Source organism: Scyliorhinus torazame, chromosome 2 (assembly GCF_047496885.1).
Source record: "Scyliorhinus torazame isolate Kashiwa2021f chromosome 2, sScyTor2.1, whole genome shotgun sequence".
NCBI lineage: Eukaryota > Metazoa > Chordata > Chondrichthyes > Carcharhiniformes > Scyliorhinidae > Scyliorhinus > Scyliorhinus torazame.
Window position 1 is genome coordinate 124,190,709 of NC_092708.1, and position 12,999 is coordinate 124,203,707.

At 44.3% G+C, this 12,999-nt stretch overlaps 1 protein-coding gene across 3 annotated transcripts in view; it reads right to left on the reverse strand.

Annotated features, from left to right (window-relative positions):
* Window positions 1-643: 643 nt before the first annotated feature.
* Window positions 644-12,999, reverse strand: part of LOC140391665 (WAS/WASL-interacting protein family member 1-like) — a 192,561-nt gene continuing 180,205 nt past the window's right edge. For all 3 annotated transcript variants that reach the window (XM_072476389.1, XM_072476406.1, XM_072476398.1), the window contains exons 3-8: window positions 10,602-10,731; window positions 9,238-9,390; window positions 6,601-7,431; window positions 4,453-4,662; window positions 3,676-3,789; window positions 644-1,156 (exon numbers count right to left, since the gene is read on the reverse strand). In XM_072476389.1, coding sequence (XP_072332490.1) covers window positions 1,095-1,156; window positions 3,676-3,789; window positions 4,453-4,662; window positions 6,601-7,431; window positions 9,238-9,390; window positions 10,602-10,731 — 1,500 coding nt within the window. In that variant the 3' untranslated portion in view covers window positions 644-1,094. The remainder of the gene's footprint in view (window positions 1,157-3,675; window positions 3,790-4,452; window positions 4,663-6,600; window positions 7,432-9,237; window positions 9,391-10,601; window positions 10,732-12,999) is intronic.

Consider the following 12,999-nt stretch of genomic DNA (forward strand, 5'->3'; position numbering starts at 1 on the left):
CCAAACACTGGCGAAGACTGCAGCCTATTTCTGTGCTGTATATCCCATGTAATTCTTTCTAATTCTGTGATAATGAAAATGCTTGTTTCTAACTGGATCAAAGGGATAACAAACCATTTACATTATCTCCATCGGAGACTTCATCGAAAGATTAAAAACATTTACGGTGGTTAAATTGGTTGAAGACAATCACTCAAAATGGGCAACAGAACGATTACAGCCAGTTACATGACACCCAGTTTTCCTCACCATCAATATAATTTTCTCTTCCATTTTTATTATACTTAGTCACCTTACAAGGTTATTTCTAATATTTTAAGTGGTAAATTATACTAGTTTTATACCTTTAAAGTAAATATAGTACTTTTTAAAAGGTGTAAATGGGTAGAGAAGGTACCTAAAATGGATTAGTTATGTACAGCTTTTATTCAGACTGAACTTCCTAATTTGATACCCTCAAATCATCCCATTAGTCCAGCTTCATGTAGGTATTGGGACTCGTTATTTGGTATTTTTAACTGCCGACTATGTGTTTTATATAGATAACTCCCAAAGTTAATAAGTACAACAGGCAACCCTGTAATCAATAGCAGTTAGTTTTTTTTTGCTTTCCAGGTCTTTTTGGTTTACAATTTACAACAGGTAGCTTGAAAAATGCAATTCTGCTCTTTATTTAAATTCAATTTGATAACATAACCTTTAAGAATATTCAATATTAAAGCCAAAGTGCCTATTTTTATTAGAAGACATCATACATTGAGCACCCGACCGATACTGCTACTGTATAAAATAGGTTAAAGAAATATTCTTGCAAAATACATGTATTTATTCTGGTCCACAATATTGTAAACAAGTTAGCATGTTTTACATTAAAGCAGTCAAAAAATGCAAAGGAGAAATTATTTTTTTAATTTCTAGATGCTGTAAGCATCACATAAACAAAATGCCAGACAGCCAGCATTTCTACAGCTGAAAATGACTGACGCTGATAAGAGGCAAATTCAACATCCCTGTAGCAAGTCTGCAGTTAAAGCATGCAAGGTGGTCGAAGAGTAGAATGGCTTTCCATGAGCTTTCAATTGTCATATCTGTTTTCACCTTGGTATAGGTGGAATTGGTGGAAGGGGCGGAGCACCTCGTTCTCTCCGGCCTGAATCTGTTGGAGTAAAAGATCATAAGAAATACGCAATCTCTATAATTATAAAGTGTAACATTTCCGGTTAAATGGTATTTTAATAGTTTTCGGAGGTATGGATACTGAGAACAATTGTAAAGTTAATTGTTGCACAATTCTAGAAAGAGATGATGGTCACCACAGATTTAGATATTAATTGTTTTGGAAGAGAAATAGTAAACTAGTTGAAGAATAAAATTAAAATTCCCCCCTGTCCCAATAATCTTTCCTCTTCCCAAATAATGAATTTGAGTAATAATCCCTTAGATAGTATGAGGGTAAACACAGAAACATAGAAAATAGGTGCAGGAGCAGGCCATTCGGCCCTTCGAGCCTGCACCACCATTCAATATGACCGTGGCGGATCATGCAAATTCAGTATCCCAGATCCGCTTTCTCTCCATATTCTTTGATCCCTTTAGCTGCAAGGGCCACGTCCAGCTCCCACTTGATTATATCCAATGAATTGTCCCCACCAGTTTTCTGTGGTCGAGAATCCCACAAGTTCACAACTCTCTGAGGAAAGTTCTTCCTCATCTCTGTCCTAAATGGCTTACCTCTTATTCTTAGGCTGTGACCCCTAGTTCTGAATGTCCCAAACATCGGGAACATTCTTCTCACATCTAGCCTGTTCAGTCCCATCAGGATTTTATAGGTTTTATGAGATCCCCTCTCATTCATCTTCGCCCAGTCGATCCAATCCTTCTCTGTATGTTAGTCCTGCCATCCTAGGAATTATTCTGGTGAACCTTTGCTGGACACCCTCAATAGCAAGAATGTCCTTCCTCAAACTAGGAGACCAAAACTGCACACAATACTCAAGGTGTGGCCTCACCAAGGCCCTGTCTTAACTGTAGCAAGACATCCCTACTCGTATACTCAAATCCTCTCGCCATGAAGGTCAGCATGCCATTAGCTTTCCTCACCACCTGCTGTACCTGTATGCCAACCTTCAGCGGCTGTTCCACCACGACACCCAGGTCTCGTTGCACTTCCCCTTTTCCTAAACTGCCACCATTCAGATAATAATCTGCCTTCCTGTTTTTGCCACCAAAGTGGATAACCTCACATTTACCCACATTATGTTGTATTTGCCAAGTAATTACCCACTCAGCCAGCCTGTCCAAGTCACCCTATAGCCTCTTTGCATCCTCCTCACAGCACACACTGCCACCCAGCTTAGTGTCATCTGCAGATTTGGAGATATTGCATGCAATTCCTTTGTACAAATCTTTAATGTATATTGTGAACAGCTGGGGTCCCAGCACTGAACCCTGCGGTACCCCACTAGTCACTGCCTGCCAGTCTGAAAAGGACCAGCTTATTCTCACTCTCTGCTTCCTGTCTGCCAACCAGTTCTCTATCCACGTCATTACATCACCCCCAATACCATGAGCTTTAATTTTGCTCACTAATTTCTTGTGTGGGACCTTGTCAAAAGCCTTTTGAAAGTCCAGATACACAACATCCACTGGTTCACCATTGTCCACTCGACTGGCCACATCCTCAAAAAATTCCAGAAGATTTGTCAAGGTTTCCCTTTAGTGAATCCATGCTGACTTGGGCTGATCCTGTCCCTATTTTCCAAATGCTCAGTTATTTCATTTTTTATAATTGACTCCAGCATTTGCCCCACCACCGACGTCAGGCTAACCGGCCTATAATTCCCCGTTTTCATTCTACCTCCTTTTTTAAAAAGTGGGGTTACATGAGCTACCCTCCAATCCATTGGAACTCTTCCAGACTCTATAGAATGCTGAAAAATGATCACCAATGCGTCCACTATTTCTAGGGCCACTTCCTTAAGTTCTCTGGGATGCAGAGCATCAGGCCCTGGGGACGTTATCAAGTTTTAATCCCATCAATTTCCCCAATACAATTTCCTGAATAATAAGGATTTCCTTCAGTTCCTCCTTCATTCTAGACCTTCTGTTCCTTAGAATTTCCGGAAGATTACCTGTGGCCTCCTTAGTGAAGACAAGTCGCTTGAATTTCTCTTTCTCCCTCAACAACTTACACAATTCAGTTTTGTTTTACCCAAATGTTGCTCTGTGATTTATGCAATATTTTAAATTCTGAAGTAAGTTTATACTGAATTTATTTTGTTTTTGCTTTTGTCAATGCTCTACTCTTTGCTTCTGAAAGTGGGTCCCGGTTTCAGAAGCACAACTTACCCTCTGGTACTTCACCTATGTGCCATTATTTGTGCTACTTTTCCCTGGTAGTAATCACCAGTGAGCCAATTCTGTCCTCAGAAAATTGAACCAGGAAGCAAGGCTCAGCTATTAATTGTATAAACATCATTTCTAGTTATTTAGTACCTCCGAATTGTTCTATTAAATCCCCATGGGTCAAGGAAGATGCAATATGTAATACCTGGTTAATATTCATCACAAATGTAAAATTTATAAACTTCTTTTTAAAATCAAGAAAGGAGTTTTTTCAGTTCCTATTGCTTCAAACTTCATAACTGGGGTTTGGCAGATTCCTCTGCTACTCACCTCTGCTCTCTGCCTTGTTCTGTTTACTAGGATACGTTTTTGGGAAGTTTACATATGGTTCCGGTGGTGGAAGCTCAGAGATGGAATGGAAAGAAAATCTGCCTTCCCACTCATCTGTAGTCAGATAAAAGAATTCATTTTGCAATACATGACCATCAACATATCTATATTTATACTGGTGTTAAATCTAAATACTGCAATATTTGTAACTTATTTCTAGGAAATAACATAAATGAATGTATATTTTTGAATCCATTAATTGATGCTGGACTTTGTGAATTTTCTCCAGCACTGCCATATGGTGTAGCAGCTCCACCGAGTGGTATGGTGGTGTGGGATCTCGGCTGCAGTATTTTATACAGCAAGTTCTCTATACTTAGCTGCTATTAGGAGAGATGCAACACAGAAATTAGAGTTGGAACATTAAAGACGGATACAAATTAACTCAATTAGGTTTTTCTTTACTTTTAAATTTTTTATTTTTTATTTTTTTAAAAAGAGTACCCCCAATTCATTTTTCCCAATTAAGGAGCAATTTAGCGTTTCCAATCCACCTAGTCTGCACATCTTTGTGTTGTGGGGGCAGAACCCACGCAAATACGGGGAGAATGTGCAAACTCCACACGAACAGTGACCCAGAGCTGGGAGCTCAATTAGGTTTTCCTCACAACTCAGTCGTCTGACTGCTTTACACGTCAGTTAAATGTTATTTCTTGATAAATTTGTGCATATATTCTGAAAACACTTTCGGGAGGGTGAGTTGTGTGTAATATTTACCTTCACACATTGACTGTGAGGACTCCTGAAAGCCATTCCTCATTGACGTCGGTGGGGGCGGTGGGGCAACAGGACTTCCTCGATCGGGAGGAAGTGGGGGTCTGAAGCCACTTCTCGTGTCTGAACCCATTCGATTCGGGGGTTGTGGGACAGGTGGTGCTTTCTGGATACTACCATTTCTACTAGCTGGAGGTGGTGGTGGAAGAGGTCCTGTTTTAAGAAGTTCAGAAAGCAATTAGTGTGCAATCTTATAGAGTAATTGCCAAGAAGTCAGCTTCCTCAAGAAAATGAATGCAGTGTGTGCAAAGAGCTTCTTAACAATGGCGCTGGAATCAGAAAATTATTCATATTCATGCTCTCAATATTATTTAAATTAGAGATTATTGTTTTATTGCTGAAAGTATATAAAACTGTGTCGGTATCTTTCCTCCACCCCCCACCTTCAAGATTTTTCTCAAACTTTAGGGCACATTAAATTAGATCAGGAGCATGTCACTGTGAAGTTTCTAACATTTTGCTTTTCCTCCCATTTCTTTGTTTTTACAGGTTCCCCAATGTACAGTGCCCTTATTCTTGTTTTGTTCGAAAAGAACTACACTTATACACTCTAAAATTCCCAAACTTAATTGAGAGTAAGAAATTACTTTCATTAATAAATCATCTTTTACATCCCCAGACACCCCAATGTTCAGAGTTAATTACTTACTTTGTAATCGTTGTTGTTATGGAAGCAAATGCATAGCTAATTGGTGCACAGCAGTGTCGCACAATCAGCAATGAGATAAATGATCAATTAATCCGCTGTTGAAACAGTTAAGATGCTGATTGAGGGCAAACTGCTGCATATGATACAAGAACAACCCTCCTTTGAATACTGCTGTAGGATCTATTACGCCCATTTAAACAGGCAGATGAGGCCTTGATTTCATCAGAAGGATGACACGTCTGCCGATTCACAACACACTAAATAGCGCACTACAGTGTCATCCTAGGTTATATGCTCAAATTACAGGAGTCGGCTTTGTATTTACAACCTGCTTTAAAGATAACTCGCGTCGCGACCCAAAAGCAGCACGTCGCAAAGCAATTCAACCGGTAGATGCTGGGAAATCCCACTTCCAGGATTTACCCAGCTCGCATGCCTCGCGAGATCTATCGTGATCTCGCGAGACGTCGCGATGTAAATCCTACCAGTTGTGGGTAGGACCACCTTCTGGCAAATCAGCATATTAGAGTGAGACAGCTAGTCTCACTAACGTGCATTCCTGAGATCTAACCAAGGCAATTCCCTCACATTGGCGACCTCGGGCGAGCACGTTCGGTACTGGTCTCCACAAACAGGGACAGATGGAACAACACTTGTGGGGGTCTCCCAGGTTATTGGAGGCCCACAGATGCATGCCCTGGCGCTGCTGGTGCCACCTGGACACCCTGCAGTACCTTCCTTGCACCCTGCCAGTGTCAGCCTGGCACTGCCAAGGTGACAGTCAGCTCGTAAGGGCACTGCCAGGGTTCCAGGCTGGCACTGCCAAAATGCCAAGCTGGCATTTTCCACGCTGAAGTGCAAACTTCAACTATTTGTGGGATTAAAAGAAGGGAAACCAAAATCAGCAATCTTTCTTTGTCCTTCCTCTCTTCCTTCACATTCCTTCCATTACTTCCTCATTCTTCTCTTCATCATTCATCCACATTCCTTGACCTTCGCTCTATCTATCCTCATTTCATTCCCTTTGCCTCCTCCCATTTCCAAACACTCTGCTATTTGATTTGCTAGCATTTGCCCCACTGTCAGAACTCCCAGCTAAGGTACTCATGCTGCCAAAGGGGAAGGTTGCAGGAAGGGAAAAGGAATAGGCACCAAGGTTACTTCAGCAGAACAGAGCATGTGTTGGTGCAACTAGTGCAATGTTAAGGATCAGAAGGTGACAAATTATGCCATCAGAACTTTGGAAAAGAAGAAATCAGTGGTGGAGTTAAAAGAATAACAACCGGATACAAAGCTGTAATGTAGCAGTGAGATGTTGTGATTAATACAGGCAGCAATACCAATCAGCAGGAGCTTTTGCTTTTAATCTTGGTTTAAAACCTGGGGGGAGGAGGAGTTGTAGGGTAACAAACAAGAGATGTTGAAATATTCATTGAACCTACCCGATCTGCTGGGGGGGTCTCTGACAGGTGGTGGAGGTCTTTCGATGGGAGGAAGAGGACCACTTCGCATTGGCCCAGGCGATGCTGATGATGAAGTGCTGTGGAGGGACAAATTCCGTTGAGGGAGCTTTGGAATTTCAACATCTGGAGCAGCGCTTGGATGAGCGGGAAGGGGTCCTGGTCGATTAGGTGGTGGTGGGGGTGGAGCTTGGAAAGAGGGAGTTGGCCGAGGTGTTTGAGGGACAGGTGGTTTCTGATGTTGTGGTGGTGGAAGTGGAGGGCCATCCCGGTTGGGTGGGGGTCTACTTGTCATTGGAGGTGGTAGAGGCCTATCATCTGTCATCCTAACGGGAGTAGGAGGCAATGGAGGTCTGTTTGAATTGGGAAGTGGAGGATTTGGTGGTGAAGGCTTGTCTTCAGCAAGTCTGCTTGGGGTGGGAGGCAGAAAAGATCTATTTGCACTGCTCTGTGGAACAGTAGGAGAGAACTGACGAGGAGACCCTTGATTGCGATTTGGTAGAGAAGGTCCTGGGTTTGACGTTCGACTTCCCGGTACAGGTGGAGGACCTCTGTTCTGCATATTTGATGCTGATGGTCGTGGTGCATTTGGTAACGGTGGTGGTCCTACATCAGGCTTTGAACCTATATCTGGCCTTGAAAATTTTGGTTGATTTGGTGGCTGCAATTTATTTCTTGGTGGCTCAGGATTATTATTCCTTGGAAAAGGAGATGACCCAGACATCCTTGGTGGAGTATTGTTTATTGCAAATGGTCTGGGACCAGATGATCTTCCACCAGGAGGCATAATTGGCGGTCTACTTCCACCAGAATCTGTGGATAGAAATATAATAAATGTATGATATACAGGAAATAGAGTTTATTTGCAAACATTAGCATTTATGTACAATTTTATTTTATTCTGCAGCAGTTAATTTGTCTGAATTGTGAACAGACAAATAGAGTCTGACAAACAGATTTATCTACTCCTTTTACGCATTTTTATTTTTCTCTTTAAGATACTTGAAAGCCACAAACATGACATGGGGCTCCAGGAATACAGCTAAATTACACTGGGAAGAAATAATCACCCATTGTGTGCTAAGTACAGCAATTTTAAATTATAAACTGATGGGAGGAGAAAGAACAGAACCAGCTCCTAATGGTTGTTTTGGGGGAAAAAATGTTTTGTTACAATGCAAGTGAACAATTGTTAGGTGGGCAGCCAAATATCTGCAGGTTCTGACATAATATGGCTCCTATGCCCAATTGTGATTCTGGTCTGTACCACTTGGCATTGATAATCCGTTCACACTCATTATCTGTATTTCTAATCACCACCCAAGAGTGGGCTGGTGGGGGGAGGGGGCTGGGGGAGGGGGGGGGGGGTATATCATGCTATTAGCCAGTGCCTTCACAACTAAGAAGAGGTGCCTGACTTTATAATAAGTATGTAAAGTTGTAAAGTCTGGTGGAGGGGGAGGGGGCTGGTTCCTACATCCTTCCTCCATAAATGTAACAAGGGTGCCTCAAGTGCCCCTCTGAATGGTGGTCACAGTGATGTTTCTTTATAAATGTCATTCTTCAGTGGTTTAGGGGTCCAGGCCGCACCTTTACCCAGGCCACATAGCCAGAATTTGCCAGAGTGGTACGCTGATCTAACCAGGTATGATCAGATGCTGGATGTGCCTGAAGGGCAAGGGAACGTCTGACGGAGTGAGGCGCTTCAGGGTATTAGTGACCTCATGTTTCTTCCATCCATGGAGTCATTGTTTAAAATATAATAGAACCCTCCTTTGCAGTAATGTTGACTTTATCAACACCTCTATTTTTTTTGCTAACTCAAAACTTCTTGATCCTTATTGAAATCAGCAAATGGCTATAATTTCTTACTCACACCACAAAGCAACAAACACAAAGATGTAATTAAAAAGTACACAGTAATTTTCAATCATAGCAGTCAACATAATCAGGCGAGTAACTCCTTTAAAGAAACTGCACTGTATGGAAATAGGGATGTAAAAATAATAAAAGGCATGGAGAGGCGATTCTCCGAGCCCCGCGGTGGGCCGGTGAATCGGCGCAACCGTGCCACGACGCCGGCGTGCGATTCTTTGAGGTTCGGAGAATCAGTGCCATGTGCACGGCGCCGGCCACGGGCCGCTGGAATTGTCGGGGCCGCCGATTCTCCTGCCCGGATGGGCCGTGCGGATATGACAGAGTCCCGCCGGCGCCGTTCACCCCTGGCGGTCTGCGCGAACGGTCGGGGGGGGGGGGGGGCTCCGTCCCTGGGGGGGGGCCTCCGATGGGGTCTGGCTCGCAATCGGGGCCCACCGATTGGCGGGCCAACCTCTTCTCCCCCCCCTCCCCCACTTTCCTGCGCACCCGGCCCCTGAACACAGACGCCATGTTGAGTCGAGGCCGGTTTCCCCACGCATGCGCGGGTTGGCGCGGCGCCCATTTGGCACTGGGAAGGGAGGCTGGAGCGGTGTGGACCGCGCCGTGCTGGCCCCTATGGGGTCCAGAATCGGTCTTCCCCGTGCCCGTTTCGTGCTGTCGTGAAACGCTTGGGCTCCATTTGGGAGAATCGCCCCCATGATTGGAAAATATTAAGCAAGATTAAAATGAATTAGAACTTACCTGAACTCTCTCGGTTTCCTGCAGACCGAAGCTTTGGCATTCCTCCTGCAAATAATCCACCTAAACCAGCAGATCCACCCCCACCACCTCCACCGCCACCGCCACCACCGCCACCGCCACCACCGCCACCGCCTCCTCCAGGTCCTTTAGGTGCTGTTTAAAAAGAAATACAATTGATATTATTTGTAAAGGATCGGTAAACCATCCCTATCAATACTGTAACACAGGTTATATATTACAAGTTGTAGCTTCGAGCATTGAGTCTCATTTGCCCAGTGGGTCATCTGAAGAATGATACCGAAGCCAATGGTTTGTGAGATTCTTGATCTTCTGCTCATTAAAGTTGTAAAATCTAGTCTCAAGTAATGTCTTCTTGTGACAGAATGCCAGACTTACATTCCTGTTCCAGGGAAAACTATTTTTGTGCAAGATAAAAAGGGTTCTTTCCTTGAAACAATTTGAACAAAAAAATAATTTGGGTCATGAAACAAAAAGGTCCTTTTGAATGCAAAACCAGGAAGGCTATGCTTCAGTTATCCAGGGCATTGGTGAGGCCACAACTGGAGGACTGTGTACTGTATTGGTCACCTTATTTAAGGAAAGATGCAAGTGTGTTGGAAGCAGTACAGAGAAGGTGGAGCAGACTAATTACTGGAATGGGCGGGTTGTGTTATGAGGAAAGGTTGGACAGGCTAGGCTTGTATCCACTGGAGCTTGGAAGTGTAAAGAGGTGACTTGATTGAAACAAAAAAGATCCTGAGGGGTCTTGACAGGGTGGATGTGGAGAGGATGTTTCGTCTTGTGGGAGAATCTAGAATTAGGGGTCACTGCTTAACAATAAAAATGGAGGTGAGGAGAAATTCTTTCTCTGAAGGGAATTGAGGGTCTTTGGAATTCTCTTCCTGAAAAGACTGTGGGAACAGAGTTTTTGAATATTTTTAAGGCAGAGGTGTACAGATATTTACAAAGCAAGAGGACTATAGGTTATTGGGGATATGTGGGATCAGATTTGATGTTAATATCAGATCAGCCATGATCTTATTAAATGGTGGAGTAGGGTTGAGGGGTTGAATGGCCTACTCCTGCTCCTTGTTCATATAATTGAATGAATTCTGGTAACTGGATTAAAAAAAAGCGTAAACAAATTTAACCAGAATTTTAAACAGCACATGGATGCAAAATGCAAATAGTGTTGTGGGAAGCATTTTGACAGTGTGTAAATGGATTGTATATTGCATGTAAATTCATATAGGGGTTACAGACTTTGAACAAATCCAGTAGTGTATAATTTTCTAACGTAAAAACATCAGGATCTTTTACATAATTAAATTAGAGCAATAAGCTTCTTAATTTTTCAAACTTACCAGTAACGATTGGTGCACTCCTATCATTGGTAACCGCTTTCTTCAACTTTTTTTGGTTGCATATGTCTGACAAGAGAGCATTTCTTCCCACCTGCTCAGATCTATTTAGTGCAGGTTTTTCTACATTTGCCTATTTTTGTTGCAAGGTGTGGGGAAAGAAAAACGTACAGCTGTTACTCATTTGATGAGCATCTCACCGTCGGATTTTAAAAAGTGTTACCAGGAGGAATTATAATTATTTTCTGGTTCAGTAAAGCAACTGGAACTGCAGATCTATCGACAGGTTCGCTGATCACACAAAAGAGCCATTTCATTTTGTAACATATCATGCAAGAAACAGTGGATTGGATTTGGATTTGGGCTAAGAACATAGAACATAGAACAATACAGCGCAGTACAGGCCCTTCGGCCCACGATGTTGCACCGAAACAAAAGCCATCTAACCTACACTATGCCATTATCATCCATATGTTTATCCAATAAACTTTTAAATGCCCTCAATGTTGGGACATTGACATGTGTATTGACATGTGTATCGAGGTACAGTGAAAAGTATGGTTTTGCATTCAGTCTAGACAGATCTTTCCATACATGAAAAACATACACATAAGTGGACTAAAAATACTCTCATTCTAATCTCTCAGTCCCGTTCCGTTGGCGATTGAAATTGAAGGAAATAGCATGCTAGTTGAAGATGGAGATGGTAGTAGTGGAGTTACATAATTATTCAAGATGGTGCAGGAGTAGTTTAGGGGAGCGGGGAGGTGAGGAATAATATGGAGACCTGGAAAAGTTTATAAGTGTCATTTGTGGCGGCTTTTGCTGCAAGTTTCTTGCCCGCTCTGCCGGCGAGTTCCCCACCGCGATCTCATGAGACATAGTCACTTCTTTTGGCCCTGGAGAATTTCTCAGCGGTTTAGCCCACACTACGGATTTTTTTCATCACTGGGGAGGTGAACTCAGAGATCGGGCCGCCATTTTGAAAGGGTGCCCCGATCTTTAAGTGAGCTTGTGGGTCCGCCACACCCAGGCAATGTCACCCCCCAAAAAACATGGGCATTCCCCCACACCCATGGCCAATGTCACCCCCTACACACATTGGCAGTACCCCCCCCCCACCCCCAAGTGAGGACACCCCACTGTTGGATCCCTGGGGGCCCCACTCTTCAAGACCCTCTTCTATGCCCCCCACTACCTCTCAGAGGCCCCTTCTTACCTGCCTTGCACTCCCCACCCTCCTTTCATGGGCTTGGCCCCCCTCAGGCCTTGATCCTTAGCAATACCACCCTGGCACCCAGGCACTGCCACTCTCGCAGTGCTCCTGCAGGCTGGAGCATGTCAAGGTGCCCGCATTCCAGGGGAAGGCCAGGGTCCATCCTGCACTATCTCTGGCCACCCAGGGGCCGATGGACTGGGAGACCCGATAAGTAGGCCTCAACACGTTTATGGCATGATTACATGAGCGCAGCTTGGTCCCATCCATTGTGGGCGGGTTCCTGATCCTATGGCTCTCGGGAAGTCCGCGGGAGGCTTCATCTGACATCTACTGGCCACGTCGCGCTCCCATTGGGAAGTGATGTGGCTGGTAGATCGCATCCTACAGGTCAATACTGCTCCGATGCACATCCATCATCAATGTTGAAGAAGTGAAAAAGCTGTTCGTTCGTATAAGGGAACATCCCAACCATAAGGGGGGCAACAGGATGTCAACCATAGGTTGGGACCCGGCTCAACCCCACACCTTCGTGGGCACGCGATCTGGGGGCGGGCCTATGTTGTCGGTGCTGGTCCGTGGTGTGGGTTGGCCATGTCGTGCGGCGTTGCCGGCCGATGCCACTGCCATGCGCGGACCCCCGACCGAAAGTGCAGTGCCCCGTATCGGCAGCCGGACCTGCGAGGACTACTCTGGGGCCCTGCTAGCCCCCTGCGAATCGGAGAATCACCCTGGACTTTCTCCAGGTAAGTCCAGAGTGATTTGCGCACGTTTTCTCGCGGGCATGGGACATAGCCCCATTATTGGAGAATCCTGCCCATGATCTGCAAAGGCCTTTGAAGGAGACAAGTACAGATTCTCAAAATTCAAAGCAACAACAAAACAAAAAGCAAAATAAAAACCTGATACAATTAGCTCTAACTGGGGGCTATCCATAATCCAAGCGAGGACTAATCTAACCCTGCCACCCACCACCACCCCCGCCTTGGCTCCCCTTCTCTTCTCTATAAACGAGATAAGGGGTGTCTAAAATGCACTCCCTTCTCATGGATGGAAGGATTACAGCACATAATAAATATGGGCGGCACAATAGTACCGTGGTTAGCACTGTTGCTTCACAGTGCCAAGGTCCCGGATTCGATTCCTGCTTGGGTCACTGTCTGTGTGGAGTCTGCACGTTCTCCC